Source organism: Orbicella faveolata, unplaced genomic scaffold (genome assembly GCF_042242905.1).
Source record: "Orbicella faveolata isolate gen_17 unplaced genomic scaffold, um_ofav_v1 contig_26, whole genome shotgun sequence".
Taxonomy (NCBI): Eukaryota; Metazoa; Cnidaria; class Anthozoa; order Scleractinia; family Merulinidae; genus Orbicella; species Orbicella faveolata.
In genome coordinates, this window is record NW_028301554.1 from 10,821,723 (window position 1) to 10,846,558 (window position 24,836).

At 37.4% G+C, this 24,836-nt stretch overlaps 1 protein-coding gene, 1 long non-coding RNA gene and 1 pseudogene across 7 annotated transcripts in view; 1 reads left to right on the plus strand and 2 right to left on the minus strand.

The window, feature by feature from the left end:
• LOC110067114 (putative E3 ubiquitin-protein ligase HERC1) overlaps window positions 1-24,836 on the plus strand; it is a 302,388-nt gene that overhangs the window by 110,645 nt on the left and 166,907 nt on the right. For all 6 annotated transcript variants that reach the window (XM_089295099.1, XM_089295101.1, XM_089295095.1 and 3 more), the window contains exons 19-24: window positions 5,935-6,156; window positions 6,415-6,594; window positions 7,119-7,233; window positions 8,350-8,531; window positions 11,439-11,716; window positions 14,029-14,062. In XM_089295099.1, coding sequence (XP_089151225.1) covers window positions 5,935-6,156; window positions 6,415-6,594; window positions 7,119-7,233; window positions 8,350-8,531; window positions 11,439-11,716; window positions 14,029-14,062 — 1,011 coding nt within the window. The remainder of the gene's footprint in view (window positions 1-5,934; window positions 6,157-6,414; window positions 6,595-7,118; window positions 7,234-8,349; window positions 8,532-11,438; window positions 11,717-14,028; window positions 14,063-24,836) is intronic.
• Window positions 1,116-21,336, minus strand: LOC149108132 (uncharacterized). The gene is made up of 4 exons (XR_016208884.1): window positions 20,495-21,336; window positions 12,397-12,710; window positions 5,921-7,465; window positions 1,116-3,004 (listed from the first exon to the last, which is right to left on the minus strand). It is a non-coding gene; the product is annotated as an uncharacterized LOC149108132 (long non-coding RNA).
• Window positions 15,092-16,766, minus strand: LOC149108133 (uncharacterized; annotated as a pseudogene).

Sequence of the window (24,836 nt, forward strand, 5' to 3'; positions counted from 1 at the left end):
TTTGGAAACTTAAATTTGAGAGCACTTGTGCAGGTGAATTTCATTTAATTGGCATTCATTTGCCCGGAGACAACTTTGCACACTCCATATTGCAGACCTTTGTTTTCAGGGCCTACATGTACACTGTATGTAGTAACCCAGTTTCTGAAAGTTGAAGTACATTATTGGGTTACAATTAAAATGGCCACCAGTGTTAGCTGAATGATGAAGCAAACACTCATATACAGCGTGTACATGTCTAGAAAAGAAAGCAGACAATCTTTAGAACAAACTTTGAATGAATGTTAATTCCACAATTTGAGAAGAAATGAATTTATGACTTGTTGATTGGCATTTGCTAAAATAATGAGTTGCAGATTTCCTAATGAGTGTTCCGGGCTTGTCGTTAATTTCAGCATCCATCGATAAGTTTCAATGTCAAAAGCAAAAAGATTACGATTAATTTGGTTGACAGAACAAAAAGATATTATCCTGTGACGATTTTACAATTATAATGGTTCTTACTTACTTCTGGAATGAGAAGATACATTTTAATGAAACTAAATGTTTTCTCTTCAATGTTATCAGGGTTTTCGCTTATTCACATTAATAACTAACACGAATTGTAGTTGAAGAAAAGGGAAATTATTTTTGTTCAAGATAACTTAAGTGAGGTATATGAGGTCTTGAGCGTTTTAATGTATTAAACACAACGACTTTCATAATTGAAAAATAAAGACTGACGTGGATGTTGCCAGTTTGTGATTTTTAGTCCGGGTTTGGAGCAGAGTGTGACAGTTACATACATACATCAACCAGGGTTGTTTTAGAGTGCATGATGTTCAGTGTAATGGTGGCTAGTTATGAACGAGATGAGCCTTCAGTTTTGAAACAGTTCATGAGTTAGTAGTATGCAAATGAAATGGGATATTTTTATTTTTAGTTACAAAGGTAACTTGATACTTTTGTTTTTCACAAGGAGTAAACTCAATTAGAGGTCACTAATTGTTGCTTCTAGTTCTTAGGACATGTTTTAGAGGAGACAAGACTATTTAAATTTGAAACAGTTCTAACGTTTACAATGAAGTGCAGGTAACGATTGTTTTGTTCTTGTGGCATGCAAATATAACGAGATATTTTTATTTTTTAGTTACAAAGGGTAATTTGACACTCTTGTTTTTCACAAGGGAATAAATTCAATTAGAGCTGACGAATCGTCACCACTTGTTCCCACGAGATGTTTGCTATCTTTAGTTACAAATCATAACTTAACAGTCTTTTCTTTTTTATATGGGAGTAAATTCAGTTAGAGCTGACAAGTTATCGGCTATTGTTCCCAGGATATTAAACAAAAAAGAAGCTTTCATTTATGGATGGTTTTTATGTCTCTGCAGTGGCAGTTTAATATTTTTATTTGATGGGCATTTTATGACATTCTTTTCAGTCCGATATTTTTAAAGGTAAAAATTATGAAAACTGTTAAAATGTTCTTTGAAGACTGTGTGGCACCAAGTTAAAGTGCAATTTAATTAAATCAGACTTTCAACGTGTCAGAGAGGTTTTTTTCTCATTCTTTCTATTTTTGGTGAAGTAGTGTTGTTGCGTTGTGTTGTGTAAAAAGAGTAAACTTACGACTCGTATAAAATGCGAAAAGTTCTCTTAAGGACGTTCATGCTAATTGTTTCTGCGCATCCTTACTGCGCACACAAATTCACATACCACGTCTACATCGAGCGCACGCTAAGTACTAAAATGAACAATGATAGGGCAGATGGCCATTGCTATAGCTTTGCATGGAATTAACGATCTTGGACGTTTGGTGACCCCTACTTTTCTCACCAGAAACAGATTTTATTTACAATTATTACCACATTCAAAAAGGGACAAAAAATCAATGTGGGAAGTTAAAAAAATTTCAAGATTTCTGTCCATGGGGCATCAAATCCTGCCATCTTGCGGCTGCAAGGCGTGTGAAACTATGGTCGCTAAATGCGGAGTTGTTCTATTAAGGAACCTCGTCAGTTGACTAACTTCACTTAATAGGTCCACTTAAACAATATTTGGCAGGCAACATTTCACTTAAAAGATCTACTTGCAATATTTTTGGGGTTACAGACACTGTGGCCTTATTCACTAACAAAGCCCAATTTTTTCAGATTTAGGGTGTTCTTCCGGGCATGTTCTCTCCAAAACAAAGCTGGTGACCCCCCATTTTTTTCCTTTTTAGCAAAAGTAGATTATTACCTTTCTGCATGGCAACATTTTGGGTGCAAACGTCCTTAACTTGAGTATTTTTGAGCAAAAATTCCTCTTAGGGGTTGGAAGGGCTATGTGATCGGTGAGTGAGGGTGTTATGCATGTGCGCATGTCACACCTATCACAGTGTGGTTTGTATCAAAGAACGAGTCAAATTGCCTGTTAGAAAATAAGATGGTATCTACATTAATCTGGAGACGTGTCAGATTACTGTAGTTTGTTCAGTCAAACATTTTATGGCTTACTATTTAGTTATCTCACCATTACCCATGTAACATCATATGTACATCGTAAATTCCCAGTGTCTTTCTTGCTGTATGTTGCAACCAAAAAAACGTGTCAAATAAACCAAATCATTACTGTAAACAGTTCTATGAGTACTCCTGTCTCCGAGACTTTTAGTTCACAAAAAAGTAACTCTTGCACGCCTTGCGTGCCTATGTTTAAAAGTAGATATCGCATAAAATATCACAAAAGGATTCAATGGGTAGCAGATAAGTAAGCACAAAATTAATGATTATAACGTTTCTTTCTGTAAACTGTTTACCGTTTTGTTTTCTTTTGTCCACGTACCACTGAAAGAAAAAGACTTTTCATTCCCACATTGAAGACATGGCCAGTAAACACACCTGGTAGTCTCTTTCAAAGCTTTCAGCGTCTTCACTTTCCTTGAAATCTGGGCTCAGAACTTTTCTCTCTTTCATCCCTTTTAGTGCAGAGTGCACTATTGGGATGGTTTAGGTGGCTGCTGTTCGGTCAGGCGCTAACACTATAACACAATAGGGTGCAAACTTTAAGGGCCCATTAACCGATTGATGCGCGTGCTCGTGTGTGTGTTGCCTAGGAGGTGAAATTTCACTTCCAGTTACTCACGTCAGCCTGAGCGTGGAAAATAAAAACAACTCAATAACTTGCAAATTCGCCTACAGTTTAGATGTTTTTCTTTGTGTTTTACAAAATGCAAAGCAAAAGAAGTACAAGCAAACACAACATAAGAGAAGGACAAAAAAAAAGAGCAATAGAAAGAGAAAAAGAAACTCCGTGTACCTTTGTTTGATCTGACCAAAGCGCGCTGGGGGTGTAAATTGCGTGCGCGCTGAGAGGGTAAGTTCCAATATATATATCGGGTGCACTTCCGGTTTCTTTAAATGCTAAAGGAAATGCAGTTTTTCATTAAATCCAGTCTTTTTCGACAAATTTTGATTTAAGCCAACGGTGGAAACAAAGCTATGCATTCCTTTCTGGAAATCATGCTTTTTTCAGAAAATTATGAACTTTTCAATATTTTGAAATTCTCTCAAAATCTGACCTTTTAGAAATGAAACAAAATCTATGCATAGGGTAATGAGGATTTAAATAAAAATATTAAATGAATGAAAAAAATCTCGATAAAGTAATTTGCCTAGGAACCTTTGCATTTTTCTGTATTGGTCACATGACCATGGGCGTGGCCTGATAACATCATCACTGGTGTTACTGATCATGAAAAAGTTAAAACACATGAAATAGCTCTGAACTAACTAAAAATGATGAGGTTATATGAGAATAAATTTTCCTCAGCAACAGCTTGAAAAGATTAGTTAATGGGCCCTTAATGTTTGTTTAATTAATTAATTTCGATTAATTAATTTGCATTGTGGTAAGGGAGTGGGGTAGGTACCTCTGTTTACTACGTAAAACATATTATGCTTACGTTACTTTTATGATAACATCACAAACCTATATATGTTTTTGCAAATCTCTTGCTATCCTAGTGGTGCTATTCTCTTGAGAACAAAATCAATTTGCTCGAAACACATGCGCAGATAACTTAGCCTTCAGTGTCCAGTTCTGGCCCTCTCTCTGTCACGCAACACTACCGTTGCGTTACTTGACGGAGAGAGGGCCAGAACTGGACTATTTTGACCGGGGATAGCAGCTGTATTTCAGGTAACATCAGTTCTCCCTTTTTTAGTGCAAATAACGCTACTGTGACTGCGTATCATCTGGAATCACCCCTAGCTCGATTGAAGAAATTTTGTCTGCTGTTTTATAACTATTGCATGTTTGCCAGGGCTCAAATAAAGAATGCTTCTCCTTAGTGGCTTATCTATTTCCTCTTCTATGAAGGGAGCAAAAAGTTCATATTCAGCCGAAACACTCCCAGGTTATGCTGATGTTAACTGGCTGCCTGGCTCCGCTAGCCCCTATGGTTATTCCAGGCAGCTAGTGACTCTCTCACCGATGTAGGGTATAATTTCGACCATGTAACGATCTGTACCTTAAGAACTTCTCGTTGAAATGCTCCTCAGTTGTATTAATCGATAGTATTGTATTTTAGTTTGATGTGAATAAGAATGAACTATTCTGTGACTGGACGTGACTATTTGATAATTAGATTAGTTCTTGTTTTTCTGTGAACTGAAGATTTGCGTTTGGAGTAAAACAAAATCGTTCCTCTTCGATTTTTCATGAGATATTTAGCTTTATTCCATTTATCTCCAGCAGTAAGGAACAAAATACACATCTTTCCTATATTTTTGAGGAAACAAGGGTATCATGTTGCATGGCTCAGTAAGGAAATCAAAAGTATAAAGTTACATACGTCGGAGTGAAAAATAAAATTGTCATATTTGCCACTTCTACGTATTATTGAATTTAAAATGACTGAAACTCAGCATAAAACATCTCAATAAAATTCAAAGCCGTCTTGACAAACGATAATTGTAAGTTATTTTTGGGCCTGGAAAGAAAATACAAACATGAAACTTACACATTGCTAAGATTATGTCTTATCAAGTTTTTTTCTGCTCATATTCTGCAAGAGGAAAAGGCCTAGTTGACTACTAAGGGAAAGAACGGCAGGGGTGAGGACCTATGTGACTACTGTATCAAAGCCGTAAATTACACTCTGCACTATCTGAGATTGTCTCACTAGTTGTAATATATGGCAACGCAATATGTATAATGTCTCATACTTTGTTCAGTAAATCACTGTCACCGACATCTAATGTGGCCATCCTGGCTTAAACAAGCAAGCGCTCTAGAAAAGGTCGAAAGACTAGGAAAACTAGAAAGGATTGGGGGGTCAAGATTGCATTCGCTAGCGTCGAAGATGTGGGAAATGGACAGATGTCATTCATATCAGAGGATCACAATAGGTCTCAAAGACCTCATACGGTCTCATGATACTAACGTAGTCAAGTGATAATGGACATGTTTGATAGAACCTGACAGTGTACAGAGTTGTTGCTATACATTACTTGAAACCTGACACAGCTATACGCACAGAAGGTTCATTTCTGCCCAACTTGCGGCTTTTGCACTGGTCAATTTATGAAGTCAATTGAATTCCCGTATCCCGCTCTGTTCCCCTTGTGAGTCCCGCATCCCAAGCCCATAAAAACACTAAATCCCACTCCTGCTCGTAATCGTAATTCCCGCTTCCTGCCCCTGTTTTCAGCTCAAATCCCAAATATCATGGTGAAAAAAAAGCCAAATCCCGCATCCCACCAAACCTATTGGGGACCCTCTGGGAGCTCCTTTTCATAAATTTTTTTTCAAACATAACTGAATGTAATTAAGTTTATGCCTCCAAAGTTCTACTATTCTTACTGCATTTGTACTAGCTTTGTGCTACTGTGCTTGTAGAGATGGCAAATCTACAGTGTATAGTATTTAACAAAATTATGGTGTTTTTTTTTACCTCTTTACTTCAAGGTGTTCCTGAGAAGATTGATCCAGCCTCACTCCCTGTTACTGAATCAGTATCAAGTTGGGTGTGGTTGATAGATCTTGAGAGGGCTTTGGCTCTTCTGGTAGGACAAACATTAGGAAGCATGCTGGCAGGCCCTGGTGTGTCTCATGAAGAGAAAGAATGTGAAAAGTGGCTCAGTTCTCCACTCCTGTGGAATGGTCTAGAAGACAGAGATCCTGAACGAGGTACTTGGTTTTTTTAATTAATTTTGCTCCTTATCAGGAATAATAATTGACTAGGGAAGAAAACGTTAGTGGTATTGCCCCAGCACAGTTAAGCAAAAAAAAGGTTCACCAACCCAAAGAAAATGAACCGCCTAATTATAGTTGAAATCAAAACTGAACTGAGATGATTCAGATCAGAAATTAATTGCAACACATAAATGTCATGGTTGAGTGACTAACTGTTGATCCTTGTGATCAATTTGTTTATTTCGCTGACAGAAAAAGTCATGGTGGTATCGCTCTCCAGTCTTCAGAATGACTCAGTGCCTGATAAGGTTGAAGTGACAAAGTTTAATCTTCCTGCTGACATTTTATTGCTGCTGGATTTGGCTCACGGCCCTGAATCTGATGCTGGTCATAATCTTTGGGTGAAAATGCAGAACTATGCCAAAAACAGAGGTGCAGTATGGTATTCTTTTTATTTCATCTTTGAGCATGTCAATCTAGTTCTTTGCTTAATTTTTACTTTATTATTAATTATTGTGAAGGTTACACTGGATCCTAAATTGTTACCAGTTTTGTAAGAGCATTGAGATTATACTCAAGTAATACGCTAGAAATAAATTATTATTGTTATTCTTATCGTCGTCATCATCATTATTATTGTCATTATCATTAACATTATTATTATAATTCTAATTCTGATTCTAATACTGGTAGTAAGAGTTAGGTAATTATTACTGTACTACTGGTGGTACATGTATAGCGTTACATTTTAAGAACTTTCTTGTGCACAAGCAGGGCTCCCAACTGAGTAATAAAATGTAATGATGTGAATTTTCCTTTTATACACACTTGCTGAAGGCTCAGAATATACTGAAAACTTGAAGTCAGTTGCAGGAAATTTCACAGTTTGCCACTTGGAAACATGGAAATTTAACATGCACATATTAATATAGCACATTATTTATTGACCTTTGTAGACTGGGACACAAGTGAGGTTGTGAATATTCCCCTTCTGGATACTGCGACTCGCTTCACATTTTCCTCTCTATTAAAACACAGTGGACTCTTACCAGCAGCTCTCAGAAACTCCAGGTGAACTAAGACATTATTTTCCTGGGAATTTGTTTTGTAGTGGTTTACCAACTGTTCAATGAAAATCAAACTCCCTCTTACAGGGCATTACTTGGTGGGTGGTGGTGGGGGGTTGAGGAGGAAACTGAAGAACCATGGCAGAGTATTTTTGACAAACCTCAACTGAGATGTTTGGAAATGTGGTCAGACACTGTCTTGAGTGTTTGAAATATCTTCTCAATCAAAACTGAAACTGAAGAGGAAATGGAGGAATCAAATCACAAAAATCTGTTCTAATTAAGATCACATCACAGTCACAATTTTGTTTTGAGCTGAGGTTTTAGTTCTTTTGAAGTATTCTGAAAAGTATGTGACTGTGTATTTATTGGAGTAATCACTGAGGGGAGCTTGGTCACAGGGAAATGCTTTCAAGAAGATCTTTATCAGTTTAACTGCCTGCATACATGTACATCATCTACGTCCATTGCAGAATTCAAACTACTAGATAAAATTTGAATGCTTTGCCGAATTACGTGAACCTCTCAATTAATCCAGTAGATTTGTATTAATGGTTCAACATAGTGAGTTTGGGTTAAGGCTAGGGATGCAGATTAGGATTAGTTTCTATGGCTCAAGGTTAATTAGAGAAAGGTTTTAAAATTTAGAGAAACTATCCCATTCACTAACAGGAAGTACATGTAAGCCTTGAAGATGCAAAATTAGGTTGTCTTATCATAAAGGTAACCACATTAAGGCTGTTTGAGTTTCTTTATTATTTACCTGATTTGTCTATTGACCGTTTAATTAAGCTATGAGGATTCAGAGTGACAGATGGGGTGTGCATGTACAGTAGGAGAAAGTTGCAACTTTTTTTTGCCTTAATTGCATTTTACCAGTAATTTTTGCATGTATGTACACGTAGTTTGATTTATTGTGAAAACCTCTAACCCCCTAAAGATAAAGCTGGAGCATGACATAATTATTATTTCATAAATCTCATAGTACCTGTTTGTTGAGTCATTATAGCAATTTTTTTATAATATTTAGCTCAAATTAATATAATTATAAGATTTTTATGCAGATTTGTATAATAACATGAATACAAGAACTTTGAAAGCCTTACTCCTTTACATGTAGGTCCAAGGAAATGATTGAAATATACAAGAGCGTGTACTGTCTCCGTCAGCGATTGCTGTCTCTTAAAGACGGAACTAAAATTAAAAAGTCAAGTGGTATGGACATTTCTGGTGAACAGTCCTCTAGTGAACATTCTGAAGAGGAGGAATCATCATTGTTACAGCAAGAAGCTTCAAGCAGTGGTGAGCTAGTGTATGCATTGTTTGAAACTTAGGGTAAATTATTTGGATACTTAGAGATGTGTAAATATGAAATCCAATTTTTTTTTGGTGATGGATGCATTTATGTATTTGACCTGTGGCCCAATTGCTTAACCATACCATGTTATGCAAAATGGTATTTTAGAACCTTTAGCTCCAAAATATGAGGCTTTGTTTGAAAAGTTAAACAGTATATCACTAGAAATATCTCTCTGAGTGCATTTGAAACATATATTCTTGGTATTTAATGTTTTGGTTATGGATGTAAGAGAAAGAAATCTACAGCACTTCAAATTTGAGACTTAAATGGTCACCAAAATCCTGTAGTGTCTGTACTGCCATGTGATTTACAAGAACCACTTGACTAAATGTAAAATAACTCTACATGTTTTTTGTTGTGGTTGGGTAATATACAAATAATTATGGTATTTATGGGGATTTTAGTTTTTAATTGTTGCAAAAAAAAATAAATGGACACAATAACCAAAATGAAAAGCGGATTCATAGTGGCTCCAAATCTGCTCCAACCAATATTTTTTCAACTTTGCAGAGTTTAAAAGTTTATAGTCACCAGACTTGTTTTTGAGTGTTTGATGTCATTATAACCCTCATGCATCAATTAAAATTGAGATGTAGCATTGATCAATAAAAGAACAAGTGCTAAAAAATGGTGGAAATTCTTATGAGCTACCTTAAGCCCAACCTCATTCCCAGGGTCTCTCATCTTACCGCCCCCTGGAGCGAGCGAAGAGAGACCCTGGTTGGGTCTGGTCACGTGCCACTTTGACAATTTAGAACATCAGGGAGGGGTCTTCTGTAATCAGCAGTTTGTCGCGTCGAGCTTTGTCGCGCGCTGCGACCGCCACATTACCCGCGGCGTTTATCAGTACTTAGCTTTCAGGCTGAAATTTCGAATAACATCTGTTCCAACGTTTACCTAATGGTTAAGCAAGTCTGTCTCGAGGCAATTTGGTGGTCGTGATTTTCAGTGTTGTCGTCTTACCCACTGGATTTATGGAAAGTCAGTCATATTTCAACTGTGGACGTCGAGCAGCATAATTTCGTCCCGTAGTAATTGTTGTTTCTCCTTTGAATGCACTTGATCAAATTGATGCAAAAAACATGAGAATGTCGCCAGGAAAACGTATAGCTTTCTCAAAGTAAAGCTATGGCAGTCTCTGAAGAAAAGCTGGACGAAGATAAATATGATATTCGTGCAACGCACTGTACTTGCAAACAGTTCTAATCAAATTACTGGGCCCGGCGTCACCTGCGGCGTCACAATATAGAATACAAGTAAGCAATATGTTCACGGAATATTTTAATCTTTGTCCCTGGAGAGCCAATACTTAAAGCCTTAAAACATATCTTGCAATAGAAACGAACCTAAACAAAGTATAAGCACGGCGTGGCAAATTACAGAGGTGTCAAACTCTGAGAAGCAACGTGCAGTTAACAGCGGAAACCATGCAAACCTATGACCTCTAAAAATATGCTGTAACATAATCAAACGACTCCGCTCTACTTATAATTTCCATTTCTTCTGATAACACGGCACAAAATATGCCCCTCAGAAACACGCTTGAAGCAAAGAAAGGTCGAGAGATCGAAAATTAAATGAAAATGTGCACAATTCTCTCGAACCGTTGGCGTCACGTTCACTAATTTATTAATGACACAATAAAAATTATATTTTTCTTTTCTAGCCTCCTTTCGTTCGAAGATAAATCCATCTTATCAGCAACGACGGCGAAATGCATACCGCGACGAGTTCGTTGTATTTATATCCTTCGCGCTCTGCAAAGTTCGGGGCGCCAACGACGTGGTGAAACTTCAATAAATCTTTTAACCCTTTCTCTCCTTTCGAAGTGACTTTGGCTTTCAGTGATCATCTAAAAGGCCCTGAATTCTCTAAAATTATTTAATCGCCCGTGACCTACACTTCATTCTGAGGTAAAGATGAGTCAAACATCTTCCATACACAGCCTCGGCTGCAGTGTGTAATTCTCCATTCGCCTTCATGAGGAGATTTTTACAATATGTAACAACCATCGGCGACTTGAATTTCCGCTATCAGATGATGGATAAGTTTTCGTTGGCGTTTGCAGAATATTACCGCCGGACATTGTCGCAGAACATTATATCGTTCTTGGTTTACTTTGGTGACAACACTTCCCGAACTCCCGTAGGCTAAGTATAGACAAAATTCCTACTAGGCCGCCCATCCCTTCAATAATTTAATTGTCATCTCCCAGATTCTAGGAGACACGTGACCAGACCCAACCAGGGTCTCTCTTCGCTCGCTCCAGGGGCGGTAAGATGAGAGACCCTGGGAACGAGGTTGCCTTAAGCCGTTATTATAATGTTTCAGTTCATTATGTGACCAGTTGGTCAGTACGGAAGTTGCCTTAAATTGTGTTTCCTACGCACCCTAATCAGTCTTCTTCTTTTAGCAAATAAATACAAAGCGCAGTTGCTTTTGTCAAAAGCAATATCACTGGAAAGTTTAATAAACTGAAGAGAAAATAGCATTGAAATGAAATGGAAACTGTTTTCAATTCCTCTCTGAACATTGAGAACAATCCACATAATGTGACTTCTGTGTTATGCTTTTCTGGATGTAATGTTGTTGACATTGACAACTTTGTTAGCTTCTTTAGCCAGCTAAAAAACAGAGTTGACTTAAAAATACTGCAAATATGGGTTTGATTTGATTTTGAACCCTGAATTCCAGCAAAAATAATGACCTCCCTGGAGATGGATATTGTTGAACAGCACAAAGTTGTAGATTACTCACTAGATTGTTTCAAATATCAAAGCCGCTGAAATTATAAGTTAACAATGCTTATTAACCCATTTTAATATCATATTATGTCTCTTCTTTGCCAGAAAATGAAGTCTCTTTTGCCCAGGTTTTTATCGATGCCTGTAAAGGAGTGGTGCAACGGTGCATATTTCTTCTTCTTGGTGTGCAAACTTCATTTCCAGTTGATTCTGAGGACTTAAACTTTATTGAGACCTTGAATAAATCAAGTTTATGTATGCCATTACCCAGACATTCCAGTGGAAGTTGTGGTGTTGGTCCACTTAATATGACAACTGACAACAGTGATGGTGCTACCTCTATACCATTAAATACCCCTTCCACGGTCAGCCCAAGGAGTGAAGTATGTACAATATTTATATACATATACACTGTATAAATTATCTGAATGTATTTTTTTAAAGGATACCCAAGATACATGTAGCACTTCATTTATAATAATCCATTAAAGAAAATTGGGCACTTGTATAGCTTACCTAACGTAAAGAATGCAGCTGCTTGTTCTGTTTTTTTCTTGTTTCTCCGCGCTCCCTCCCCAGCACTTCCCTTTGCCTCCCCCTTTTCTGCTGCTGTCAAATTAGTGTGCAATCTCCTCCTTAATGGACCTTTTTCGCTTGGGCGGTTTGTTTTCCCATTACAGACCACATTATATTGTCTAGAGAATTGTTCTTTTACCCATGTAAAAATTATTTATTCATATGCACGTGACTATTTGAAAATTTGAAATGAAGAATTCTCAGGAGTATCATCACATGGTCTGAAATTGGGCAACAAACCGCCCAGTCGAAAAAGGTCTATTGTAGTTGTGTGCTGCGACTCAAAGAAGGGAGCTAAATTGATCTAGCTTTCTGTAATTCCTGTCTAAAGGACATTTGGTTAAGGACATCATTAAGTACAATAAAGGTGGAAATGTATTCGGTGAAACCTGTATTAAACGGACCCCATATTTAACGGACACCCTCTATTAAGCAGACATGAGCTTGAGTCCCTAAATTTTCTTCACACATTTACTGTAAAATATACCTGTGTTCAGCAGACACCTCTGTCAGTTAAACAGATGCAGACACCAACATTAAGCCATTTTGTTGCACAAAACCTGCAATAAGTGGACACTTTAAGGGCATTTTACTTCTAAAGGTTCAGCCGAGACTCCTTTAACATTGTTCAGTGATGTTGTTTTAAAGCTAGGTGATTATCAACCTCATTCCCAGGCTCTCTCTCCTCTGCCTCCTTTGTTCATTGGAAGAAAGACCCTGGTTGCGGCTGCTCACGTGACCATCTGTGACACAAACTTTTCCATGGGGGTAGAGTCAACAAATTGTTTTTGTAGACCTCAACTGAAGCAAAAGAAAGGCGATCACTGGTCATCGCTGATCATCACTATATTAAACCACACACAGGCAAATACACCTTCGAAATTCTCCGGTCTTATTTTAAGCTTCACACAGGTTAGACAAAATATATTTATATAAATCCAGTATCACTCTGATTTCAATTACAGCCGGTTGAATTACTAAGAAGTAAAACTGTTTCACTGTTTCATGCTGCATGAATTAACCTCATTGCACATTGTTTGCTATATAAAGCGGTGTTTTATTTACCATTTTGCAAAGTATAATTCTTGCCTATGCCAAGGAACTGTGTTTAAACATCTGTCTAAACATAAACTTACATAAACCTGATGCAGATGAAACTGTATTACATGTAAAGTGCAGGCTTATGTCAACAAAACTGTAAATCAATTACCTCCTAATTCAAAGATTTAAGAGACTGATCCACTGGTTTCACTTCGATTCGGTTTGTGACGTTTTACATGTGCTTAGTGTCGAAAAGTTTGAGCTCCATTCGGCTGCCAAATTTCTTTGTGAACTAAAGTCTTCCATATTTTGGAGACGGCAGAAATAATGTAGCATTCTTTGTTGGCAAAACTCCACATCAAATCCTGATAAAGTGGGTAGTTTTTAGCGACTGCTTGAGGTTTTGAAACCCACAAAGTTTTTCGCAGCAACAATCAAAACACTCTGCCACCCCTCCTGCCCAACAGATTTTTTTACCACCCAGATTCTGGGTGGTCATGTGACCAGCCGCAACCAGTGTCTTTCTTCCAACGACCAAGGGAGGCAGAGGAGAGAGAGCCTGGGAACGAGGTTGGGTGATTATTCCAGATTGACACTGACTGGACGTTGTGCTATGAGCAGTCTTTGATCTCACACTGTGTTACACTGTGTTACAAAAGGCCTTAATAATTAACTATTACTGCACAACATATTAGAACCTGTTTTAAGCAGACACCCTGTATTAAGTGGACACTAATGAGGGTCCCAAGGGTGTCTGCTTAATACAGGTTTCACTGTACTAGTTATGTAGTGCTTTTCAGTGGTTATCATGTACCATGGAATATCCAGTGAGGCAATCAACGTATTTTCTTGTTTTAACTGAAAAAATAGTTATGTAATGGTTAATGGGCTTCAAAATAGCAACACTCAAAACTTTTGGCCGCAGAGGATGCTGGGAGGGTTCTTATTATAATTCATATCAAACATATTTAGATATAATTATCATTATCATTATCTTTATCATTATCATTATCATTATTATTTATCACTATTATTTCTTATGAATAGTTTTTTCTAGTTTTATATGTTTCCTTTGTAGGATGAAAATGCAGGTGCTGGAGAGCAAACTGAAGGTATGTTGAATAACAATTGAAAAATGTTTGAGGCATCAAACAGATTCTCAGCACTTGCAATGTGAATACTCAAACCAGGCTGCTTGGAACAAAGTTAACCAGTCACTGGTATTATCGCTTTGCACTCCTGTTACTCTAGAACAGTGCACATAGCCAATCAGAAAAAAGTTTTTTTTTTCAAGTGTGTTATTACGAGTAATATCAAATGGCACACTTAAGAGCAATAATTGGGGTCACCATTGTTTTTGGAGGTAATTATAGTGAAGAACATACTGTTTACTTCCAGTGAAAACATGAAATCAAGTTCTCTATGTGAGGTGGATGAGTTGATTTCAACAGACTAGCATATTTAACAGTATTTTTTTCCATGTAATTCTGTCCTGCAGAAGGACACTGGGTGGATACTTGTAAGTCATACACACCAAAAGAAGCAGAAATATTCAATTGCAAGAGAGAAAAATTACTTGTTATTTCTCATGTGTTTTGTTAAAATGAAGAGAAGTAGGAAAGGAAATAGTTTACAAAAAAGGGGGTCACAAACTATTTAAGACATTAAACTGCAGGTAAGTTCATGTAACTCGTACCAGTCCTTATATATCTTTTTAGTGCAGAGTGCACTATTAGGATGGTTTAGGGGGCTGCTGTTTGCTAAGGCACTAATGTACTAACACCATAAGGTGTAAACTTTAAAGTTTGGTTAGTTAATTAATTTCAATTAATCATAGTAAATGATTTGAACCCAGGAGTATCAGTAGTTCGTATAGTGTGATTGTCCGGGTGAGTGTAGTTCTGAAAAGAACTGTTGTTGGTGACTGACGTTTCGACAACCTGAGTAGAAGTCATCCTCAGAGTCAAGTGAATAGTGTTTGTCAGTTGATGATGTTATAAGTCTGGTCCGTTGAACGTGATTGGTCAGTATAGCCATGATGGTATTGGCTGAAAGACTCGTGTAAAGTTTGTCATCAGTCATTGGTGGGTTTCAATCCATCTATTGTTAGTCAAATAGGTCGGTTTTTGGTCCGTGTATTGTTAAGTCAGTCTGTTAGAAGTCTATTTGTCGGTTTTGTTTCTGTCATGGATAAGTCGTTTGTAAGGCGCCGGTAGTTGTTGACATCTGTTAAGAGGTGTTTGTTCTAGGTTAGTGTACCAGCTTTCCAGAGTCAGTCGTTGAAAATAGTTTGTACTGTAGGTTAAGCACTGAGCAGAGTCCAGTCAATGTTGTGGTTTGTCAGTTGATGATGTACAGCAATGTGATTGTTGGCATCACCATTTCTTGTGGCTCGTTTGTGTTCAGTCAGTCTCGTGTTAAGGTTTCTGCCAGTCTCACCAATGTAGGTAGCCTGGCAGTTGGGGCATTTGATTTTGTTAACTGCTCCCTGTCTGTTGTTAGGTTCGTCTCTGTTTTTCATGTTGGTCAGTAAGTGTCGTGACGTAGTTGTAGGTTTGTGGGCTACACGAATGTTGTAGGGCTGTAGGATCCGTGAGATGGTCTCAGAAGTGCCCTTAATGTAAGGTATAGTCACTGTAGTAACAGGTGTAGGGTTCCTGTTCGTGGCGTCAGCTTCAGTAGGTCGGTACGTGTTTCGTCTAATAAAGTCAGCATTGTAGTTGTTTTTGTGAAAAACACGTTCAAGGTATCTGTTTTGTCACGTAAGCTGTCTGGTGTGTCAAACTAGTTGCGCTCGTCTTGTCAAAGTCTTTATAGTTGTGGCTTTGTGTGAAGTCGGGTTGTAGGATGATTCGTCAAGTAATCTGTCGGTATGCGTCGGTTTTCTGTACACTGTCGTTCGTAGTTCATTGTTGTCGTGGCTTACCAAACAGTCTAGAAAAGGAAGTTTTCCATTTTCTTCGATCTCTTCGGTAAACTGGATGTCAGTGTTCTGTTCGTTTAAGTGGTTGTGAAAATCGTCAATTTCATCTTTGTGAATGGCAGTAAAGGTGTCCTCAACGTAGCGTAACCAAAGCGGTATCGTTTATCGGCAAGTTGCAAGGCGTGTTCCTCCACATGTTGCATCACAATTTCTGCAACAACAACAGAAATAGGCGACCACATGGCTGTTCCATGCAACTGTTTGTAGTGTTTACCGTTGTACTGAAAGTAAGTCGATGTAAGGCAAAGGTTCAGTAAGTCCATGATGTCTTCTGTTGGTAACAGTAGTTTAACAGTAGATTGTTGTATAGCGGTCTCGGTACACTGTAATGCCAGTTGAAGCGGAATACTGGTGAACAGTGATTTCACATCAAAAGACACAAGTTTGTAGTCGTCAGGTATCTGTACTGTCTTAATAGCATCAATAAAGTTCTCCGTAGATTGTAGTTTGCGTCTTGATTTGTCAGTAAGGGGTTGCAGTATGGTCGTCAAGTACTTAGACAGTTGGTACGTGGGGGACCCACAGAATGACACTACAGGTCGCATCGGTATACCAGGTTTGTGCAGTTTCGGTAGTCCGTAAAGTTTCAGTGGTTGAGTTACTGAGCACCTCAGTCGATAGTAGCTTTGAGTGTCAATAGCGTCAGTCTTTTTAAGTGTAAGTATTTTAAGTTTTTGTTGAAGTGCTGGCGTCGTGTCGCATTGAAATGCGTAAGTTTGTTTGTCGTTAACGAGTGCGTCCATTTTAAAGTAGTTAGTCTTGTCCATAACAACAGCGACACGTCCTTTGTCAGCTGGTAGTATGACAATGTTGTTGTCATTTTTCAGATGAAAACAAACGGACTTCTAACAGACTGACTTAACAATACACGGACCAAAAACTGACCTATTTGACTAACAATAGACGGATCGAAACCCACCAATGACTGATGACAAACTTTACACGAGTCTTTCAGCCAATACCATCATGGCTATACTGACCAATCACGTTCAACAGACCAGACTTATAACATCATCAACTGACAAACACTATTCACTTGACTCTGAAGATGACTTCTGCTCAGGTTATCGAAACGTCAGTCACCAACAACAGTTCTTTTCAGAACTACACTCACCCGGACGATCACACTATACGAACTATTCAATTAATCAATTAGCCTTACGGGAATGGGCGCTGAGTGGGGTAGGTACCCGAGTGCATTACGCAAAACCTGTCTTGCTTGCGTTGATTTCTCTGATAACATGAAAAAAAATATAATATTTATATATGGTTTTGCAAATATCATGCCATCCTTGTGGTGCCATTCTCTTAAGAACAAAAGCAATTTGCTCCGAACGCATGCGCAGATTAGTTATCGTCAAAATTGACTATATGTTAGGTGAGAGATACATTTCATACCTGACTACCCATGAACATTGAGTGCTTTCCCTTAATTGTGGTAGAACATAACATGAGACGCATGCGTTCTAGCATTGCTAGTGTGATAAACTCTGTTCTCGAGTTCAGATGCACGCTGTTTTTACTTTTTTGTAATGAGTGATATCACACTCTCGTTTTGGCTAGGGATAGCAGTTATATTTCAGGTATCGTCAGTTCTCCTTTTTTTAGTGCAAAGAACGCTACTGTGACTGCGTAGCTTCTGGAATCTTCCCTAGCTTGATTCAAGAAATGTCGTCTGCTGTTTTATAACTATTGTGTGTTGCCAGGGTTGAAATAGAGAATGGGAACATATTGCTTCTTCTTAGCAGCTTGTTTGTTTCCTCTTCTATGAAAGAGAGCCCAAAGTTCATATTCAGCCGAAACTTTCCCGTGTTAGTTACATGTAAAACTAGTAAATTTGTGACAAAAGAAACTTTGTTATTATTGCCGCAGACTCCGTGGCACTTACTGAAACCTCCAATTAATTTCATCAGTCGATGAGGTGACTCGCTCATCGATGTGGGATATAATTTCGGTCAAGTAAAGATCTCTACCTTCAATACTTGTCGTTGAAACGCTCCTCAGTTGTATTACTCGGTAGCATTGTGTATTAGTTTGATGTGGTTTTATTGTTTACACCAACTCGGCTGGCAACAGAATTAGAGCGTACTATTCCGTGATTCGACGTGACTATTTGATAATTAGATTAGTTGTTATTTATTGGTGAAATGAAAATTTACATTTTGAATGAAACAAAATCGTTCCTCTTCGACTTTTCAGCAGATATTTAATCTTTATATTCCATCATCTCCAGCATTGCACAGCTTTCTTATATTTTCGTGGAAACAAAGATATCTTGTTGCATACATTGGCAAGGAAAACAAAAGTATCAAATTACAAATGTCGGCGTGAAAAGTAAAATTGTCACATTTGCTACTTCTACCCATTATTGAATTTAACCCATTGACACCTGAATGAAATTGACCGTGACCCACCCCTAATTTCCTGACATTTTTTTGGAATATTTCAGAGCGAGGGAAAGCACAAAAATAAACATTTGTGCAGTAACCACAGACACAAGATTAGGTTTCAAGACGTCGTTTATTTAAAGTTGAATAAATGAAGGGTCAAAATATTAAAAAAACATTAACAAAAAGAACTCAACCTGATGTGTAAAACTGATGAGAAAACAAGAAATTACATTATTTCTTCACCGCACGACAAAATGTCCCACAGAAGCTGAGAAAATTGACTTTGCGAAAATGAGTTAATTATTGACTTTGGAGGACAAAAAAACGAAACCAAATACAACAGAATTTCACTCCTGTACTATAACGGCTAACATTTGAGAAAACAACGAAAAATAAAAGCGAAAAACTCATGTAAAACTCAATCTAAAAACCAGAAATCGAGTAATTTCTTCGCCGCGCAACGAAAATAGTATGACGCTGCGAAAGAAAGATGAAAGTCGTAAATCAAAAGACAACAAAAACAAGTGAATTATTTTGAGATCAGTCGTATTTCAACTGTGTTAATTAGTGACCATTTAGTTCTTTTCTCAGCAGTTCTGAAGTAGCTGAATAAGACTCAAAAAAATATTTTTAAAACCTAAAATTCCCAAATACAGGTAACCAAATGAAAGAAATGCGAAAGGAAGTTCAATAACAATAAATTTTCATTCAAGCTGAGGTGAAGAAACCTATTTAAAAGCAAGACGTGTTTCACTGCATGAATCGCATGTTTAAATTATTCTTCACGCTAACGCGAAAGCTTGAGATTTTGCCGACCGCCTTTGCAGTCATTTTAACGCCTGTGGCTTTACCAATCATTCCAAAAGTTGAATTCAACTTCGAAGTAGTAATGTACATTACCATTTTTGTTTCTTAAGGTAATTCCTCTGAAATAAAAGTGACAATAGATTTTTTTTCAAACTTTGTCCACAGAATATTTGTCCTATGATAACTTCAATTTTGAAATAAAAAAGGGGGATGCTCATGCTCATTAAGGAGCAGTGAGGCATTGAAAATGCCCCATTTTGGCATTATTTAATGCTTATTATTAGAACGCATTCCCAGTAATTGTAAAAATTTTGTGAGCCCAGACTCATAAGAACATGCATTAAACTACGGTCAATACATTGTGTCGGACACAAATAAACATTTTAAGTTTGATTCAGACAGAAAGCTAAATCCTTGATTAAAAATTTGAACCAAATTTCTTGACGTGGTTACTGACTGCAAAATAGAAAAGATCACAGCGTATCTGCCATTTTTCTTATTTATTCAATATTCAGCAATAGAAATTAGATCAGTCCTTTCTCACGCAAAGCTTATGATTAGTTGATTACAATGACTGGAAAAAAAATTGGGGTGCCCATGCTCGTTGGTGAGCTAGAGCCATTCTTCAACTGACAGAGCTCAATATCAAGAACACAGGCTAAAACTATTCCAGAACACACAAAAAGAATCTGGAATGAACTAATAAGTATGCGATAAACCAATCACAGATCGCTAACTCATTAAGTTGATTTCACTCTACTGAATAAGTATTTACCAACCAATCAGGAAGTAGGATGAAGACAGGTCACCAAATTTGAACTCAATGAGTAGAAGTACGACTTCTTTAGTACAAAATAAACCCAATCAGTACGATTGTGAACTTAAAAAGTCTGCCAACAGCAAATCAAAAGCTAACATTCAGAATGAAGCGTTCGTGTTCAGCTTTGCTCACCAAAATATGGCAAAGAAGGTATTAGTTGTCAATCATCGTTTTCCTTAATAAAAGCGCATTGATAAATTGTAGCGCGAAAAGTTGTCCTGAATATTATATCCTAAAATGTCGCATATGTCAAGAAATTAAATAATACAGCATTTAAGTCGTATTGATGGCAACATTTTCGGCGAAAATTGTGCTGTCCGTTGATGTATTTTCAACTTAGGATAAACGCAGCCTCGATCGCCTTGGGTTATCAACAACCTCCCGAGACAACCTACAATCCGGCAGAAACAAATATCTCAATTATTGGAAAGCCGTTATTTCTAGCTTAGTTTAACCCCGCATTTAAGTCGGAATTTACAACTAAATAAATTACGGTATCAATTCTCATTCTAATTTACCAGAGCTCTGTATTATTCACACTTACCTTGGAAAGTTGGAAAACCCTGCCGCCAACTAGCGCATCGAATTCAAGGTTTTAACATCCATCCTCATGACTCGAAGCATTAGTTTTCCCTCGATGTATATGATATATTTCCCCTCACTTTCGTTGGATTATCAATAATATTGATACACTGGAGAAACACAAGTACTCGAGCACAGGTACATGTAAGTTTTTAATGGTTCAGCCTTTGCACAACATTGAGCACGCGACATGCGACGAAATTCGAGACTGTTCATGCAAAAGAGTACGTCACTCAACAGTACGTCACTCTTCAGGAATGGATGTGAAGGTGTCATATGACTTAATTTAGTGCCTGAAAACTCTCACCTTAGTATTAATTGCCTAAATTTCCACTTGATGAAATACTTCTGGGACTAAAAGTGACGTTGCAAGTAATGGCTAAGTCGCTTCTATAATCGTTTTGAGGGGAAGAACCAAGAATATAGTAAACAAGTTATCATATTTCGCAGACAACAATTCGTCCCAACACCACGCACTCTATTTCTTTGTTTGTTACCACTGATACTTTCTACTCGGTAATCTTGGTGTGAAACAGCAAGTGATGGCAATGTTCTTCGAAAGGTCCGTGAAACAGCTCAAAGCATCTAGTGCAGAGCAGTGCTTATATTTTATTGCGAGAATATAATTCACAATACAGGACCACAGCTACCGTATTTTCCTGTGTATACATGTAAGTCGACCTTTCAAGACCTAAAAATCAGTCCAAAAATTCGCCCTCGACTTATACATGGGTCAAAACTTGAGATCCAAGCGCCAGTCAAATAATTAGCATAATAATTGTCTTTCAATGTTAACAAACATGTGATAAGTGGCAGCGCAGTTTACAACGTACGTTCGCTTAGCGATCTGTCTCTCCATATCAGAGCTTCAAGTTAAAATGCATCAACATTTATTCGTTAAATTTTAACCTGGATCTTGTAGACACTCACTGGCTCAATTTTGTCATAAAGAACCAATATTTTTCCTTTAAATAAAGCTGTAGTAAAGCCGCTCGGAGAAAATATCTTTCACGCTTGGAACTTCTCTGCTTGGTAACCTGGCAGGATACGAGTGTGAGGACTTCTGTACCAGTACTTGACCGATTTCAAGGCTTGACTACCAAGTTCCCAACACACGCTTTGCACTTTGTTTATGGCGTCGTTCTGAAAGTCGTGAGCTTCTTTGGTGTTTTGCCTGTCTTATAAAGCCACTTTTAATCTCTTTGCACTTAAAAAGGCTTGTTTGAAATCCTTACGTTTGATTTTTGTGAGCATTTTACAAAAATTATCATCGAAAAGTCTGCATGCACATGTGTTGCTAAACTGGGTAAAACGCTCGTATACGTGCCATAATAAGCTTTAAAACTGCGTATGGAAACATGCTGTGATTTGTTTACATATCTGTGGTAGCTGAAAGATAATTTTAAGAAATACAAGATAAGTTTTCCAAGAAATTCTTGCCTGGAAATTAAGAAAATCTAGTTTTTGGCCTCAAAAATTGGGGGTCGACTTATACACGGGATCGACTAATACACGGGTAAATACGGTATGTGCGTCTATGCCGCCGTTGTGATGCTCAGTACTCAGTGAGTGCAAATGATACTTTTTAAGTAAACCCAGAAGAAGACTATCAAACATCGACAGCTTGACTGAAGATCGAGAATTACGCTTAACATTAAGTCAATTGCTATCTCGTACTCAATGAGTACAAATTATACTCTTCAAGTAAAACTAGTAGCAAGGCTACCGAAGATCGAGAATTACGCTTAACATTAACTCAATTGCTATCTCGTACTCAATGAGTACAGATTATACTCGTTAAGTAAAACTAGTAGGCAGGCCACCGAAGATCGAGAATTACACTTAACATTAATTCAATTGCTATCTCGTACTCACTGAGTACAAATTATACTCGTTAAGTAAAACTAGTAGCAAGGCAACCGAAGATCAAGAATTACACCAAACATTAACTCAATTGCTATCTTGTACTCAATGAGTACAAATTATACTCTTTACATGTAAGTAGAACCAGCAGTAAGACTACTAAACATTGACAGCTTGACTGAATATCTATAATTACAATTGAAAATTAAAAGGTTTCACGATTTCCTTTTTAATTACTTTACAAATTACTACTTTTAAAGTCAAAAAAGATCGGTACAGCTCTATTCGCAACTTCTACAGTGACACTGTCTTTATTCGCAATCAGATCTAGGTCGGCAAAATTGAGACCGAGAATTATACTACACAAGAAATCTGTGGCATATACTCATTGAGTACAAATTAAAACATAAGCACCACTTTGTTTGCAATATATTGCCTGGCGATAAAAAGACCTAGAGGAGAATTAAATCTTGATAAAGCTAAGCAACCGAATAAGCGGCCCTGGAAATGTCACTGATACGAGTTTATTCTGTCTTAGCATCATGCCTAGTGCTTCTATGATGAAGACCGCCGAACATTATCCTTTAAGATAAATCTGTGGTGACATTGTACTCAATGAGTACAAATTATACCGCTCTTTTTTGTCAAGAACAGCAATGAGCAAAGACCAAGAATTTTACTTGCAGTTGAATCTTTGGCGATATGAAACTCAGTGACTATATATTATACTGTGTAAGTAAAAAGCAATACGGTGCGGTTACAGAGAACAAACAGTTGCAACCTCAACTTCTTTGCTAAGCTGTTTTATTTCTCTTTGCCGTTATATTTCTGCTTTGTTCTGATTCCTCTTGGTCGCCTTTTCTTTTTCTATTCCCTGTTTTTATCTCATTCTTTTTCTTTGCTACCTGAAATGCAGAGTATAACACAAACTGAATAAGACTTATTCGGCCCGAGAAACTGGCGCAGCACTCGGCTATAACTTAGTGCTTTTCTAATACTTCTTATGTTCCAAGCAGTTCCCTGCGTCACGTAATCATGTACTCAGTGCGTTCAACCGTGATGAATAGATGAAAAATTTATTTAGAAACACGTCTTAAAAATATTCGCTTTCCTACAACAAAGAAAAAATCTACTGTACCCATTGAGTATGACATCGCCAACTCAGTAATTTAGTACTCGCTGAGCACGAGATAGCAATTGAGTTAATGTTAAGCGTAATTCTCGATCTTCGGTAGCCTTGCTACTAGTTTACTTAAAGAATATAATTTGTACTCATTGAGTACGAGATAGCGACTGAGTTAATGTTAAGCGTAATTTCCGATCTTCGGTAGCCTTCTTTAAAAGTAGCAATTTGTGAAGTAATTAAAAAGGAAATCGTGAAACCTTTTAATTTTCAATTGTAATTATAGATATTCAGTCAAGCTGTCAATGTTTAGTAGTCTTACTACTGGTTCTACTTACATGTAAAGAGTATAATTTGTACTCATTGAGTACGAGATAGCAATTGAGTTAATGTTTGGTGTAATTCTCGATCTTCGGTAGCCTTGCTACTAGTTTTACTTAACGAGTATAATTTGTACTCATTGAGTACGAGATAGCAATTGAGTTAATGTTAAGTGTAATTCTCGATCTTCGGTAGCCTGGTTACTAGTTTTACTTAACGAGTATAATCTGTACTCATTGAGTGCGAGATAGCAATTGAGTTAATGTTAAGCGTAATTCTCGATCTTCGGTAGCCTTGCTACTAGTTTTACTTAACGAGTATAATTTGCACTCATTGAGTACGAGATAGCAATTGAGTTAATGTTAAGCGTAATTCTTGATCTTCGGTAGCCTTGCTACTAGTTTTACTTGAAGAGTATAATTTGTACTCATTGAGTACGAGATAGCGATTGACTTAATGTTAAGCATAATTCTCGATCTTCAGTCAAGCTGTCAATGTTTGATAGTCTTCTTCTGGGTTTACTTAAAAAGTATCATTTGCACTCACTGAGTACTGAGCATCACAACGGCGGCATAGACGCACATAGCTGTGGTCCTGTATTGTGAACTATTATATTCTCGCAATAAAATATAAGCACTGCTCTGCACTAGATGCTTTGAGCTGTTTCACGGACCTTTCGAAGAACATTGCCATCACTTGCTGTTTCACACCAAGATTACCGAGTAGAAAGTATCAGTGGTAACAAACAAAGAAATAGGGTGCATGGTGTTGGGACGAATTGTTGTCTGCGAAATATGATAACTTGTTTACTATATTCTTGGTTCTTCCCCTCAAAACGATTATAGAAGCGACTTAGCCATTACTTGCAACGTCACTTTTAGTCCCAGAAGTATTTCATCAAGTGGAAATTTAGGCAATTAATACTAAGGTGAGAGTTTTCAGGCACTAAATTAAGTCATATGACACCTTCACATCCATTCCTGAAGAGTGACGTACT